General features: G+C 34.8%; 1 protein-coding gene across 1 annotated transcript; it reads right to left on the bottom strand.

The window, feature by feature from the left end:
* Positions 1-2,298: 2,298 nt before the first annotated feature.
* Positions 2,299-5,211, bottom strand: LOC111902201 (putative E3 ubiquitin-protein ligase XBAT31). Its single transcript, XM_023898056.3, has 8 exons — positions 4,896-5,211; positions 4,692-4,754; positions 4,456-4,527; positions 4,148-4,269; positions 3,926-4,066; positions 3,733-3,840; positions 3,387-3,648; positions 2,299-3,097 (listed from the first exon to the last, which is right to left on the bottom strand). The coding sequence occupies exons 1-8, from the start codon at positions 5,073-5,075 to the stop codon at positions 2,708-2,710; spliced, it is 1,338 nt and encodes a 445-aa protein (XP_023753824.1). The 5' UTR covers positions 5,076-5,211; the 3' UTR covers positions 2,299-2,707.
* Positions 5,212-17,960: the final 12,749 nt, after the last annotated feature.

Below are 17,960 nucleotides of genomic sequence, written 5' to 3'. Positions count from 1 at the left end.
GGAGTGCAAGTCTACCATAACAAGCGGAGCCATAAAAACTAGCTTTCAGAATAAAAAGTTTGTATATATAGAAAAAGATCGATATGAATCTAGAATAATTATAAACATGTTGTCATTCCTTTGTTTTATGCATTGGTATTGACATATATATCTTTGTTAAATCATTAGCAATGTATATAATTATCTTTTAGTATCGATAATTCTATCTGCATACATTGGACACGTAACATTTAAATCAAATAACAACAAAAACGGAGTGCAAGTCTACCATAACAAGCGGAGCCATAAAAACTAGCTTTCATAATAAAAAAGTTTGTATATATAGAAAAAGATCGATATGAATCTAGAATAATTATAAACATGTTCTCATTCCTTTGTTTTATGCATTGGTATTGACATATATATCTTTGTTAAATCATTAGCAATGTATATAATTATCTTTTAGTATCGATAATTCTATCTGCATACATTGGACACGTAACATTTAAATCAAATAACAACAAAAACGGATAAACGGAGTACAAAATATCTCTTTACATACTTATGCATAGTCGACTTCCCCATGAAAACGCAAGAAAATGATCGAGGACCACAACATCTTGACCAAGTGTTCCATTTGAAAACAATGGAAGTGGAAGGGAGTCAAAAATCGATCAAAACAAACCCCACAAAACTTTAGAAGAGTCTTGCCAATCCACCCCCATCAAACAATCATAGTTACAATTTGGTCCCCACAATATATGACCCAATCTCACTTGTCCTCATACATAATAAGCATGAATACATGAATGGTACAGCAAATTATTGAAACCAACAGACAGGGATCACATGACCAACCACCAACCACACACTTATACTTTAACCAAAATACCATGAACACAACCACGATTGTACATCATGCATTTAAAATTGTATCCTATTCAATAAAACATACACCTTAAAATGAAAAAATATAATACAAGCTCATTATAAAACTCATTTTCATGAGAAGCTATTTAACTCAATCTCGACCCTCAGTTTCTGATGCTTAAGATTCGTAATATATACAATAACAACAATAACAATACCTAAGGCTCATACATGAGGGGGATGTAAGATGTAAGAAAGCTCTAACTGAAGGATGGGAGACTACTTCCATTGATTAGATGTGACACAAAAAAAAATGTGAACCCACATTGCATGATCTTGCTCATATGAAACATCAACTAACAATCAATAACAAAGAGTGGTGTGCTACAAAATAAATATAAAGAACCAAATACAAGCAATAATGCGGCAAGTTATAAAGCTTGACAATGGTAAACACATAATGAAAGCAAATACTTGGAATAAAGCTCAAACGGATACTACTTATACACATTGAAAGCAAAAAGGGACAAGATTATTGTTAAAATATGTGCCACAAGCACAAAGAGTAAAGGAAGCTAGTACATAGATTACTCTTAGGCCATCTCCAATAAGAGTTGAATGGAGAGTTGAATCTCATTAAACTCAAAATCCTCATTGTAGGTTAATGACATGACATTCAATAGAATGAAAAGTTCAATCCCTATTAAACTCTACACTCTCTCTCCTCACACACACATATAATGAGTGGAATGTGCATGTCTCAATCCATTGAATTTATATGAGCTTAATGAAGTGTAGAGTTTAATAGGTAAAATTATATAATCAATGAAATATATATGTGTCGGTACTCATATGATTATGAGTTCAATACATTAGAGATGACCTTATACTACTCAACTACCTACCTGATTTTGAGCATCTACAACCTCTTTCACATGGTCATGTACTCTTGGTAAAAGTTAACTTCTTGAAATTTACCTCGCAATATATTCACTTCTTTCTTGTATGATCTTTCCTCCCAATAGTAGCATCTATAGATTGTCTCCTACAAACATGAACCATTGCAACCTTCTTTCCCTCATGAATATCTTATTGTTGTGTTCTTTATCCGATCCAACAATGTTCTACCATATTTCCATCATAACATCTGAATTTCTATGAGCATCATGTGTATATTCTGTTTACTTTTCTATATTCTCCATTAGGCATACAAGGAGGTGTATCTTCACTCTTCTTGCATCTTTATGACTTTAGGATAATTTATAGGTTAAGTCCGCACTTCTCCGTGAAGCACAACCACACAGTGACATAAAGATTTGTAATGCGTGTAAGGTGAGATATGTGGAATATTTGATTTTTTTTTATTCCCTTCAAGAACCATCAAATAGAGAGTAAAGACTTGACATATATAAGTATATAACATTATCTAGTCGATCTTACTCCAACATATATAAACAAAATTACTCTCATCATAATCATGGACATAAAAATAAAAGGTGGGGTTCAATTAACCACACACCATTTTTACATTGGAGGGGTGGGTACATTAACAATCTTGAATTCTGAATTTTCTAACCTTAGAAGAAAAAAAAAAGTGAAAAAAGAATACTTTTTAAACAAGTAACTAAACAAAGTCTCCCATGCAAGCTTTTACTACTTCTGCTTCAAGTAGAAGTAAAACACAATGGAAACAAATACTCACCAACCCAAAACCTCCCTCCACCTTTTGCTTTTACTTATTCCCCCACAAATCTTTAAAACAAATAACAGATTCGAAGAGATCTTTCTATACATGGAAACCCCAAGAATTCTTCCCCTATTCTTTGCAACCCAAGTTTCCAACTTTCATAACCTTTTTTCACGGTTTATCAATTTCAATATCAACCGAAACCCGACCCGACCCGCGACCCACAATTTTCCCAAACGATGGCACAGCCGATAAACTCCTAAAACTGCTGCTCCCTTCACTTAAATTCATAGACTTTCTTGATTTTCTCTGCTTAGGGGAGGAATAAAGATCGAGTTCTTGGTCAGCAGTGTTGACTTTGACTTTGACCACGGTCAGCCGGGCTATGTTGCTTCGGCAAAACGGGCAGATGGGTGCGGGCAGGGATAAGGTTGTTGGGTTCGGTTTGTTGTGGCAGCATAATGCGAGTGTGCATTGAGCACACATTTGATGACCACAATCTTGAACTTCAATGGCGCATAATTGGTCAAAGCATATGCAGCATAACTGTGAATCGCTCGCCTGCAAATTGCAAATATCAAGATTATATGAATTTTAAATTCGATTCTAGAATGTTTATTCAAGTGTTGATTAAAGTAATTGAAATCGAATGTAAACGTATGGTGTTTAAAGTCAACAAAAATATCTGGTCATCAAAAGTCAAAAGTCATCAAGTATGACCATTTCAACGTATTATAACAATTAACAATCCAAAAGTTTTTGTCTTTCTGCATTTGTGTGTGTCTACCGTGTTCTTGAATCTTGACCATGAAATTAAAGTTTTAACAAATTGTGGAAATTAATTAATTACCTCGGAGATATTATCATCCATGGCGGTGGTATCAGAATGGGAAGGAGACGGCATCGAGTAGCCGGTGTTTTTCAAAATTGCTTTTTCTCGTTCCTTGTTGACCTCCATTAGAGCTTGTTCCAACAGAGCTTTTGCATCTTGATTAAGCTCGCTGATGAATTTCAATGGTGATGGCCACACCAGTGGCTCTGCGGATGATGGGTTGAGCAGAGCTGCACATGCGCCGTTTTTGTGTTTTAAAGCGACTGCATATGGGATTCTCCTGTATAAATTATTGGGAAAAATCAGCGATTTTTTTTTTTCAGAATTATTGTTACTTGATGAATTTGAAGAAAAAAATGGTTACCCAGTTGCGTCTCTATGAAGTCGATCTGCACCCCATGCTAATAATTCTCGGATGCAATCCATGGAACCACCTCTTGCTGCCAAATGAAGTGGAGTGCTACCAGGAAGACTGCAAAATTAGATTAATTAATAAATTTACAAATCGCAAGATTAATTAATAAAGTATATCGAAAGATTATGAAAGAATTAGTTACCCATGTCCACCGGTGGAGGCACAGACCAGAGCTCCGCTGTCTAGAAGTATATGAACACATTCAGGCCGCCGTTGACGAGCGGCTAAATGTAATGGTGTTTCCCCTTTACCACCTCTTATATTCACAAATCGCGAAAAGCCCCTAAAATCCAAAATCCCTAATTCAGTTTACAGAAATTTGATTCAGGAAAAAGGAGATCGAAGGATAAAGGGAGATACCCACCAAGAAGACGCGACGTGGGAGGTTCGGGCAGAGGAAAGAATGGTCTGGAGACAATCGGAGTGACCATAATAAGCGGCATAGTGCAAACATGTTCTTCCATTCAGTGAATCGAACATCAAAATCTGACCAATTTCAGACAATATCATTGTTAATTTCTACTAGAGACAATCAATTTTAAATGATATCATCTTCGATTTCGACTTTTGAGAATCGATTTCGAACATCATCATCAATTTTTACTTTAGAGGAACTTAAAGGAAACATATGTGAGGGTGATGAATGTATTGAAAGGAGAGAACTTGACATACATTAGCCCCAGCTTGAATAAGCTTTTCAACACAAGCGATCTTCCCATGCATTGCAGCCAACATCAATGGAGTCTGATACCAATTGATCAGATTGGACAAAATCAGTTAAGTTGTTAAGGAAGTATGTACTTCCAAAGAGCTCTGGACTTCACATTCGTTATTCAGAAAAAGGATTGGAAAAATTATAGAAACTTCAAATCAATCGATGAGAATGAGAATGAGATGAAATAGCACACCTGTTTATGACGATTCAAAGAATCCGGATTGACAGATCGATTCTCCAAAAGCATAGAAAGAATCTGGAAGAAAACCCAGATAAAATATGAATCAAAGATACAAAATTTAAAGCACCAATCAATCGAATCGATCAAATACAACAACAATATTTGAGGAAGCGCCAAATTCCGAACAGAGAAACCCAGAGATGTTAAACTACGAACCTCGATCTGGCCATTGGCAGCAGCTATGTGAAGAGCAGAATGGCGATCATAAACGGTTTTTTGTTGAATCAGAGATGGATCTCTCTCCAAAACAGTCTTCACAATCTCCAAATCGCCAAACTGTACTGCTGTGAACAAGCCATGTTCATCTTGTACTCTGCAACTAAGACCCTGCCCCATGGTTTTAGGGTAATCTGAAGTTTTGATGGTTTACGCAGAAGACCGGCGGAAGTCCACCGGAATCATCTACTACCACCAAAAGAGGGATTGGTGGTCGGGAATGGAGAAAGGGTGTAAATGGCGTCGTATTTAAGTAGCTGCAGAGATAAATGGGGACACTGGGGGCAAAGGCGGAGGAAGGTGGCGACGGGCAGATGGACGGGTACACGTCTGACAACGGGCAGGTGTCAGTAATTTACGGGCAGTTTAGAGATTCCAAAAATAACGTAGTGGGTCCGTGTCTGATTTTAATAAATTTTATTATCTATAGTTTTATACATTTGAGCAAATATTATTTACGGAGAAAAATATCTCTTACGATTGTTCCATTCAACTTCTCTTTGTTCTTTACCCTCCAAAAAAGAATTTGGATAAAATTCGTTGAAAACTACTGTAATCATTTTTTGATATCTAGAAGATCTGAACAATTACAATGAAAGTTATATATGATATGTATTATGGCAAAGTCACAGAAAAAATCCAACATATTTTCATGGGTTAATATCCAACATATTTTCATGGGTTAATAACATCTAAGTGAAATCATATAAGTGAAATATGTAGTTTTCCTATGAATCTAATCTTTTATTAAACATTGGTATTTATACAAAATATATAAATAGGTCAAATATAAAAAGAGGTAATGTATGATGGGTTAATCTAAACACAATAATAATAATAATAATAATAATAATAATAATACGCTAATAGCCTCCCACGTTTTAAACGAAAATAGTACTATGAATGTTCAAGTTGTACTAAAAAAAAGTGGATGGTGAGCTCTTGGTAAAGATATCAACATATTGAGATTTAGAAGGCATATGGAGAACTTTAGCTTTGATCAGTAGCAACCTTGTCACAAAAAAAGTAAAGAGCAATCTTAATATGTTTGGTCTGTTGATGTTGAACATGATTGGATGACATGTACACCACACTCACATTATCACAATAGACTAGAGTAGCACGATGCGATGAATAATGGAGCTCAAGAAGTAAGTTATGCATCAAACATGTCTTAGTGATTGCGTTAGCCACCCCACAATATTCAACCTCGTCACTAGATCTTGAAGTAGTGTTTAGGCGCTTAGAAGACCACGATAAAAGATTGTGTCCAAGAAAGACACAGTAGCCCGACATAGAGCGTCGAGTGTTGGAAAATCCCCACTCAACATTAGAGTAAGCAATAAGATCATGTGAAGTAGAACTAAAATCTATAATCCATGATGACTAGTACCACAAACATGTCTCAATATTCACTTTAGTGCAGTGAAATGAGGCTCTCAATGATCATGCATGTAGAGACATATTTGCGTAACAACATACATGATGTCTAGCCTGGTGAAAGTAAGGTACTGAAGAGCATCAACGAGACTACGATATAAAGTAGGATCGTCTACAGGCGGCTAAACCGCGAAATTTTGCAAATAGATCAGCAAGAGTGGTGGCAGGTTTACAATTCATCATGGACGCACGCTCCAGAATCTCATTTGCATTTTTAGAGAGAAAATTAGGTCATCAATAGTTCTAGTAGCAACCAAGATCTGACATGGAGAACTCGAAGCCAAGAACCGAGATGATATATGTCAGAAGTTGAGAGGCGTTAGGACAACGTCGTCTATATATAATAGCAAATACTGAATTTGAGGGCCTTGTTTGTATATAGACAAAAAAGAATCACACCTACTGTTAACAAAATCAATATGTGAGATAAACATGGTAAACTGATGAAACCACACCCTGGGGACCTGTTTGAGACCATAAAGAGATCTCTAAAGGAGACAAGCATGATTTGGTCGAGAAGTATCTCAAAATAATTGTTCAAGACTTTACCAGCCCCTAAACACAGTGTTTTTCTTCTTCGAGATCATGTGAAAAAGATATAGAGATAAGGTGCTATAGATCCAAGATTTCACAATGTAATTAAAACGAGTCCTTTCTTCCAATAGAGCAAGAGACTTATCTGATGGGTGTTCAAGATGATCAGCAAGACCATACCCAATATAGTGGGTTTCGAACAGTTCATGCCATATGTCGTAATTCATGCGGTTGAGATAGAGAACTAATGACACAACATTCTTGATGTTGGTCATGGTAGGTTTATTTGTAATATTAGAAGAGGAAGAGGGAGTACCAGTCATGGTTGACTTGCTGAGGAAGAAAAGAAGAAAGAAAAAACAAGGGAGATAGAGAGAAACCGAGAATATGATTAGGGTTGAGAGGTATTTGATACCATGAAATCTATAAATTTCCATGAATCTAATCTTACATTAAAAATTCGTAATTATTAAAAATTAAATGAATGAGCCTATATAAAAAGAGTCCACATATGAAGGGCTAATCTGTAACGCCCTGTAGATCCGGGCTAGTCGATTTAGAGACGATAGGCGTCAAAAATGAATTTTTGATGAAAGATTATTTAGAATGAGTAATCTTAACTAAGTTATGGTATATGTTACAAGGTTTCCGTGCATATAAAGAACGCCGAAATCCGAGTTATAACGAAGAAGTTATGACCTGTCGAAGTTACGCGGCAGAACCAGCACGATGCTGAATGGCGTAAAAAGTGAATTTATGTTAGAGTGATATTTAGCCTTAGCAATCTAAACGAAAGTCATAGAGTTCATTAAACCATGAGCGTGCATAAAAAGAACGTCCAAATCTGACTTCGTATGAGGAAGTTATGATTTTTCGAAGTTTCGACTTAGCAGTATGCAGCCCGAATACTCGCTTTGAGATCGAGCGGCTTTTAGTCGAATCAATCTAAACGAGAATCGAAGATCTCGTTGTTAGTATCGAAGCGATGAAAAGTTAGGCGGGAACGGACGTCAAACGAAGAAGTTATGAATTACTAACGAAGTTTTTCTGTCCCGGCATACTAAAAATAATTAATAAAAAACAAAGTCAAATTTGACGACGGAGTCCAAACGAAAGTTGTAGAGCGTAGTCTCACCTACGCGTGGATATAAAGAACGTCGAAAACGGAGTTCGTATGAAGGAGATATGAATTTTCAAAGTTTATTAAATAATTAATATTTAAATTTAATTATAAAATCCGGTATTATCCGAATGGGAGTCATCGGACTCATCCGAAGTACACCCAGCGTACAGCGAAGCGTGACGTCCCTCGCACTCGAGTTCTTTGGATGACGCATGCCATGACGATTCGGACGCGTACGCCCCGCGTACTGCTGTACGTCCAGCGTACTCCGAGGCTCCAGCCTCCTATAAATAGGATGCGAGGGCAGCCGACTCATTTGCTCTTTTTCTCTCTTCTCTCTCTCCCGTTTTGCATCGTTTTTCGTGCAACAATTATCCCGAAGCCCCGGTATCATTCCCGAGCCCCGAAGCAAGTCCCGAAGCCCCGAAGATCCCGAGAAGTGCGATTCCTGAGCTGAAGCTCTGTCCACGAGGAGTCCAGTTTTTTGTGAATATCTTCCAGATCTGCCGAAGAATACTACTTCTACAAGCCGTAGTGCTGTCCGATCATCTTCTGATCAAGTGAGTGTGTAGTTACTTTCTTCTAACGCATAAATATTAAGTATTTGCTATAAAATACGTGCTATGTGTATAATATAAAGTTGTTTATATGTGTGGGTGTATAGTCCCTTTCATAAAGACGGGTATAATACAAGTATAGTTTGAATGTATTAAGTATATGTTTGGGTGAGTGTGTGGTTACTTTCTTCTAACACATAAACATGAAGTATTTTTTATAAAATACGTGCTATGTGTTTATATATTGTTGTTTATTTGAGATGAGTGTGGAATAGATGTTTTATATAGTTTTTAAATGAGTTAAACTGTATATGTGTTTTATATCTACAAATATGTTGGGTAGAACATGGGTAGATGAGATAGTTGGTATGTGATAAAATGATGAGGTATGAAAGATGATTAAGAATGATATTGGCAGATGCACCAATTAGAGAATATCATAATACTAGCAGATGCGCTTAAGAATAATAACGGTAGATGCACCAAGTAGTGAATGTCGTAATCCTGGCAGATGCGCTTATAGGATAATCCTGGCAAATGCGCTTATAGGATAATGTCGGCAGATGCGCCTAAAAGAGAATGTTATAAACCTGGCAGTCGCGCCTCATAGTGTATGACGTAATCCTGGCAGAGGCGCTTAAAGGATAATGTTGGCAGATGCGCCTTATGTAGAAATGGAAGTTTGTGCTAATTCCTTAGGTCAATCCTTAGGAATGAATGAAGGAAGGATAGTTGATTAATAGGGTAAAACCTTAAGAAATAAAGAAGATAATGGTGATGGGTAATTGGGTTGATTGTTTAATGGTTGAATATAATAATTATATTATTGTGGGTCGAAAACCCTATATACTCACCAGGCTCCCAAGCCTGACCCACTCAATTTTCTTTGCATTACAGGTAATGGCACAAGGGTATTAGTTGGTGGACTTGACGAGAGATTTTGGATTATAGGCCAGTAGTTATGAATAACTGTTGTAAGGTCTATTTTGTTCTGTTTATGCTTTTGGTCTATATTGAACATGACATCCTGAGATTTTGTTATATAATGAAAATACATTTCTTTAAAGAAATGTTTTGATAATTTTTATCATATTTTGTTTTGGGAACAAATTCCGCAACTGTTTTTTTTAAAAGATTTCTCTGATTTTATAAAACAAAGCATAAACAAATCGGTCTTTTCTGGCCGTGAAAATGGGGATGTCACATAATCTAACACAATACATAACAAATAATAATAATAATAATAATAATAATAATAATAATAATAATAATAATAATAATAATATGCTAACAATAAGGTCATCGAATATATAAACCATGCCAAGAAGCATGGTTTTCCTCTACTTCACTGTCATCTCCTTACACCTAACCGCCATCTATTTCCACACCAACAAAATGGTGTACCTAGAATGATTGTCTACTTACGAAGAAGATAGAGGAGTAAGAAAGAGATAGACAGTGATAGAGAGAAGGTATGTGTATGTATGTGTGTGCATGTGAGCATGGAAGTGAGGAAGAAAGGTATTTCCATTAGTATGTTGCCTCTCGTTGTAAACATAATGAAAGGCCATGACCGTTGCACAAAGACAACCCCACGATAGTGTGCACTTGTGCCATATATACATCATGATCCAATGGTAACATAGTTTAGGTTTTGATCATACTTATTCCTTTAAGTTTTTTTTGTCCACATATCACCATTAAACTTGTTTGGACTATTCACATTACATCCTTATGACTAATTAGTGTAGGTAACATAGTTTAGGTTTTGTGACATCCCCAAAATCTCGGCCAGAAAAGACCGATTTCATTTATGATTTTTAAAATAATTTCAGAGTAAATCCTTTTGATTTAAAAGTGTTGCGGAATTTGTTCCCAAAACAAACATGATAAAATAATATTTATCAAAGCATTTCATCAAGAGATGCATTTTCATTATATAATCAAAACTCGGGATGTCATGTTCCGATATAGACCATAAAGCATAAATGATAACATTACAAGTCATTCAACAAATATATACATATACAGACTTGTAAACAAAACAACTCGATGATTCATCCATCTTACGCCCTTGCGCCACTTCTTGTAATACAAATAAAACTGAGTGGGTCAGGCTTGGGAGCCTGGTGAGCATATAGGGTTTTCAACCCACAATAAATTAATTATATTTAATTTCACCAACCAATCACTATCCCGATTACCCATTCCCGTTATCCTCACTTTACGTCCCTAAAATAACATCTATCTCAAGGGACCTAATCTAAGATTTTCATCGGCACGGACATTACTGCTAAGGGGTTTCCTCAACAATAGATATCCTAAAGGCAACCATGAGGGGGATAGAGTACACCGGTGAACACATCGTTCACAACACCTACAGGTTATCAACCTACTAGCGTTCCACTGGACTGTCTAGAAAGAATCCGTGGTCGTTATCCATACTCCGCTGAATAACTAGATCAACAACAACAACAACAACAACATCGAGGCCTCTCATTTGTTTATTACACACCAACTATCTACCCATGTTCTACCCAACATATTAGTAGATAAAAATATATATTTTCATACATAGTTTAAAACCTGTATATCATTTTCATTCAATACGTATTCCACATAACAGATGAGGCACACCCACATAACACGTATTTCATAGAAACTAAATCAGATCTATGAGATAGAAGAGAATGAATATACATTTACACATATAACAACAAAATTATACACATAAACAACAATATACTTAATACACTCAAACCATACTTGTATTATTATCGTGTTTATGAAAGGTAGTATACACTCACGCATATAAACAACAATATACTTAATACACTCAAACCATACTTGTATTATTATCGTGTTTATGAAAGGTAGTATACACTCACTTGATCAGAAGATGATCAGACAGCACTACGGCTTGTAGAAGTAGTATTCTTCAGTAGATCTGGAAGATCTCCACAAAAATCGAACTTCTCGCGGGCAGAGCTTCGGCTCGGGAACCGCACTTCTCGGGATCTTCGAGATCTCGGGACTTGCTTCAGGGCTCGAGAATAATACCGGGGCTTCGGGGTATTTCTGGCACGCAAATCGATGTAAAACGGGAGAGAGAAGAGAGAAAAATAGCAAAGGAGTCGGCTGCCCTCGCATCCTATTTATAGGAGGCTGGAGCCTCGGAGTACGCGGGGCGTACTGCCTCAGAATCGTCATTGTTTACGTATCCGAAGAACTCGAGTGCGAGGCGTGTCATGCTTCGCTGTACGCGGGGCGTACGCTAGTACGCTGGGCGTACTTCGGATGAGTCCGATGACTCCTCTTCGGATAATGTCGGATTTAATAATTAAATTTAATTATTAATTATTTAATAAACTTCGAAAATTCATATCTTCTTCATACGAACTCCGTTTTCGACGTTCTTTATATCCACGCGTAGGTGAGACTACGCTCTACAACTTTCGTTTAGACTCCGTCGGCTAATTTTGAATTTGTTTTTATTATTTATTTTTAATAGGCCGGGACAGAAAAACTTCGTTATAAATTCATAACTTCTTCGTTTGACGCCCGTTCTCGCCTAACTTTTTATCGTTTCGATATCAACAACGAGACCTTCGATCCTCGTTTTGTTTTCTTCGGCTAAAAACCGCTCGATCTCAAATCGAGTATTTCAGGCTGCATACCGCTAAGTCGAAACTTCAGAAAATCGTAACTTCCTCATACGAAGTCAGATTTGAGCGTTCTTTATATATTCGGAAACCTCGTTTCCACTACTACAACATTATCCAAAGATATCAAGTTTATTTTACACTTTAATTTTGACGCTTATTTTTATTCTTAATTAATCAAACCACATAATTAAGCAATTAAGCACAAAACACATAATACTCAAATAATACACTTCTATTATTTCAAAACGGGTTACAAAGGTTAACCTAGACTATTATATCAACATTAATAACAAGCCCAAAAACACATGCGTTATAGGTTTGGTTCACATTTAGTCCCTTAAATTTTTTATCCACATATTACAATTGAACTTGTTTATACTGTTCACATTACATCCTTATGAACTTGTTTGGCTATTCACATTACATCGATCATTGTGACCTGGCAGCTTTGGGTGTCTTCTATGTTACCATGAACCGTATTTCTACTAGCTCATACGAGAGGTGTTTCAATTTGAGCACAGTCTCACTGAATCTTTCATCTTCTTTAAACCGTTACAACTCTTTCAATTAAAGTCATAATAAATATGATAAACATCTTATTTGGTAACATATTGATTGAGTTACAAATAAGTTGTTTTAAAAGTTGTCTAACAATGGTTTCCCATCTTGTGGTCTTTGAGGAGTGTGGAAATTATGGTGGATAAACTGTTTTAAAAAGTTGTCTCATGGGAGATGAAAAACACAATAAAATGAAGATAATCAACATGTGTTTATATCGTTTATGTTTATTACTTTTGGTATCCAGGCATCAGATATGGTGGACATTTTTAATAGAGTCCAACAAGTCATGCATAATAATAGTATGACCTCAAATATACATATGTAGTTTATAAGGAATTAGTTTTGCAATCGAGAAATAGTTAGTTAGCGACTGTTATGTGTTTTCCTTCCATCTTGATGTGATTATGTGTATGAAAGAATTTAATTTCCATGGGGTTTACTGTTGTTATTGTGTGAAAGAATCTTAATATATATTAAAACAAAAATCTTATGACATCATCTTAAAAAATATGGACCATTGATTGTATTTCAATCCTATGTTTTACACCCTTAGATCAAATTGCCGATATCATCTTCCCCAAATGGAATGTATTTAATTCCAATAAAAGCTTTCCAAATGTCAAACAAAATTAACTTATGCAATGTCCTAAAAACAATAATAAAAATTTTTCATTTGAAATCTATGAATCAGTCATCAATTGTTTCAAAATTAATCACCAAGTCATAATGTTCAAAACATCAAAGTACAATTATTCAGAATGCGGAAAAATCATGAGGGGAGGATGTAGTGTCAACACGCCAGGCCCTTCCCTTTTAAACAAGAAGTACCTGAAACCATAAACATAAACTGTAAGCATATAGCTTAGTGAGTTCCCCAAAGTACCACATAGCTAAAACATACAACTAGGCTTAACCATGGGGTATAACCAACCCGATATAGACATATGGGCCCCGCCCTGGGGTATCTATCAACCCGATCATACAATATTGGGCACCGCCCAGGGATCTGTTTCAACCCAAACATACGATAATGGACCTTGCCATGGGGTTTATTTCAACCCATCATACAAACTCATGTAAACCATACAACAATTATCAGCCTAAATAGCACAATAACGGGCCGACATTGGTGCGTTCGACCCATGAATATACTGAGAAGACTCACCTCACAGACAGATGAGAAAATTGAATAGCACGCCGCTCTGAGATCAACTCTACAAAACACCTTAATGAATTCAGTGACACAATCTCAACAAACATATCACAATACTTAAAATACCCATGGGTCAAACCCTAGTCAAAATCTAGGTTAAATTCAACTGAGTCAACCAAGTTGACTCGGTGAGTACGATGGTTGTACACAATATGAATACGGGACGTACTACATGGTTGACCAGAATCGGGGAGCTGACCACATACACGCAACGTACCCCATGGTACGCCCACCGTATGCAGATGCCCTCAACTTTATCCATTAAGTGCTTAATCCTTAAGAACTTGTGTACAAAATCAAGATCTATACCCTAAAAGGTGATCTTAAACATAAAGTTCCAAACTTTATGGTTTTGCATGGCTATTAAGACCTTAACATACAAAACCCTAACTTCTTTACCCATTAAGACAATCTAGATCTTGCATGGAAAGAAACTAATGTCCAATATCACATTTTTATGATTTAACTCACCCTAAAACATCTGAAAGGACAACAAAAATGTCTTGGAGTATTCCGTACTCATAAAGATCAAGATTAGGACAAAAAGGTGCCAAGTTTAAGCTAAACTAAATCTAAATGAAAATACTCATCAAGGTTGGAACTTTACACCTCCAAAAGGTGCACAAGGGAGTATAGGTGCTGGATCCAAGGTCTTGAAGGGAGCACCACAACCTCAAGTTTCTTCCTTATTCTCCAAAAGGTCCAAGGTCTTGAACCCATTGAGGCGGTGATGAATGTATTCGAACTTTTAACGACATAATTTACCAATTTCCTTAATGGTTTTGTCATTGCTTTAATTACGGTTGGCTACTTTTGTACTAAATGAGTATATAATGAAAATCAAGTTTTTTTTTGTTCTTTTATATGTTTAGCATCGAAGCAACAAGAAAATATTGTTTTATTAATTCATCTTGAATAACCATTTAATAGTTATATGTAAAAGATACGAATACCCAGTTGTTAAGACCACAGACCTTACTCAAACGTCCGCAAATGTCTTGAAGTAAGCATTCATTTTTCTATTATTTTATCATTATCATTAAAAAAACATCATCATGTGCTCAAATTGTTTAATCTGTCTCATAATAACAAGTAAGTTGTGTGTTAATTCTGTCTTTTGACATTTTCAATGAGTTTCTTTATATTTAATATTGTGGGGGAGTTTATGTGGTTCATTTTGAAGGTACATAAATAAGTTGCCATTTTTTGAAATAAATAGTTTTATTTCGCAATATAACCATAAAATAACAATGTATTTTGAAAGTACATTGTCAAATGTTATATTATACTTGCATAGACCCGTTTTTACGCATGGTTAGCTATATGCATGCCACATGTGAAAATAGTTTGAAGGTACTCATATGTGACGAGAAAGATCGTTCAACTCATAAAACAAAAAATGTTGTCTACAAAGATCATTCAACGACTATATATATATATATATATATATATATATATATATATATATATATATATATATATATATATATATATATATATGTATATATACCGATTTCAGTGTATTTTTTACACATTTTAATAACACCAATAACCCTGATTTTTTTTATATAATTATTCCGCAATATCTATATACATTTGTATTTTATTTATGTATTCCCGCGTTTAAAAGAGAAGCAATTTAATGCGGATTCATAATCTCATTTAATTACTTAAAGCTAGTATTTACAAAAGAGAAGCAATTTAAGTTTTCAAAAATTAAAGAGATGCCAAATATGGATTTTCTTTTCTATTGGTTTTCTTTCAAGAAGGGAAAATAAAAAATAAAAAATCATAGATATTATCTTCCCAACCTCTTCTAGCAACCATTACTACTAGCAGGCAGCCTTTGTAGTCATCCACCTAACACTGCCTGGCTCTTTCATACCTCAATTTTCGATGAATGAATTGCCATACATTGTTTGTGCTTAGGCTTCAAAATTTTCATAAAGTGATTTTTAGCATTTTTATGTGATCATTTTTATTATTTTTCTTGTTGATTAGGGATTTTTGTGTTCTTGTTTTGTTATTTGTTTTTTTGTCTTGAAAGATGATTAAAGTAGGCTGGGAGATGATTGTAGTATGCCCTCCTCTTTTGCTTTGATTTTTCAATAGCCTTGTTTTTTTAATACCACTTTGCATACTTTTCCCTTTTGAAAAAATTTTTGAATTGTTTTCTTATAAAAGAAATGGATACCTTATATTGTGCCTTCCATATCATCGAACAGTCATTCATGAACAAGCCCATTGACATACTTTTTTTTTATATAAAAAATGAATCTTTATACAATCTTATAAAACATAGACTTTTAGCATTATCCAATGTTATGCTATCTTTGTTTAGAAAGGAATTTGTTAAACACAAAAGGCTAAATAGATATACATAGTTAGGTATCTCTAATTATAATAATGAGTATATTAATAAGCTTGTTTGAAGTATTTATAAAAAAAATACTAAAACTTCATATAAAATATTTAAAATAAAAAAATCTACCAAATGATGCGTGAGTCGTGACTCAATGTTGATTCTTTACAAATGGATTATTTTATAAGATGTTTATACTTTATACACGCAATTTAAATAAAAGTAATTAAATATTATGCACACATGTTTACTCAATTTTCTAAATCAAGGTTTCAATAAAGATTATAGGAAGAATAAAAGATGTTAAAGATGAAGTTTGTGAAAGGACAAAAATGTTCGGAAAAAAAATCCGACCACGTGTTAATTTTAACGAAAAGTATTCAATATATATACTAGTCCATGCTTATATTGACTACCTGTCAAATAAAATGAAAAAAAAAAGGAAGAAAAAAAGAAAGAAGAAGAAGACAGCCTATAGGCTATAATATTTTGTGTATGGTCTAAAAATCAAATTCGTAACTTATTCTACAATTAATTAATACAGGTGCTAGGGTTAATTACCTGAACCTCGAGTTATGTAGAGATTATAAAGAGTAAAGACTTGTAATTTATTAAATTATTACGTACCATGCTTTACTGGAGATGATTATTTTATTTCATAACTATTTTAATTTATTTATTGATGAATGATGAGTGACGACGGTGATTATTTTATCATTATCTCCTTGCAAAAATATTATAATTAATTTTTTTTTTCAATTTCAAAACTTACAATGATCATAGATTTAACTTTTCTTTAAAACACATAAAGAATAACTGTCCCAAATATGACTTTCAAAAAGTTAAAGTAAAATGAAATTTCAAAAATTAATGATAGATCAAAATACATTCTTTATTTTTTTTATCGTTTTCGGACAAAAACATAAAAATAGTTGTGATATGTATTTTTTCTGAGATTTAATTCAAATTTTGATTTTTTGGCTTCATGGTCATTTTAAGTTAGTTTCGTTGCGGATTTTGTCATTCATTAACTTAAATGAGTGTAATACCCATTGGAGTATTTATTTTTCATTTTGCTTTATTTTTTTTAAATCTAATAGTTATGTATTTATTTTAATAATTAAAAAAAGATGGGTCCACCTCTCTCTCTCTCTCTCTCTCTCTCTCTCTCTCTCTCTCTCTCTCTCTCTCTCTCTCTCTCTCTCTCTCTCTCTCTCTCTCTCTCTCTCTCTCTCAAGAAGAAAGTTAAATCCTCATCCCTATCTTCCTCTTCCCTAACCCAATTTCCCATCTTCCTCTTCCCCACCCCGCGTACTTCCCCACCTAGTATTCTTTACAATTTCTAGACCAGAAAACCTGCAACAAAGATACAAATCCACCACCTCCACCATAAGCATCCATCAGACCCATCAAATCATTGAATCGAGATGAAAAGAGATTAGATACAAAAAAATGAACATAGAAGAGGGAGGCATTAATTGAAAAAGGGTTTAACAAGAGGGGTAGGGGAGCAGGGCTTTGATTGGACTATGTGGGGGTTCGATTACCCT

Source organism: Lactuca sativa, chromosome 9 (genome assembly GCF_002870075.4).
Source record: "Lactuca sativa cultivar Salinas chromosome 9, Lsat_Salinas_v11, whole genome shotgun sequence".
NCBI lineage: Eukaryota > Viridiplantae > Streptophyta > Magnoliopsida > Asterales > Asteraceae > Lactuca > Lactuca sativa.
Note: the sequence above shows the minus strand (reverse complement) of the source record. Positions and strands in the feature narration are given on the sequence as shown.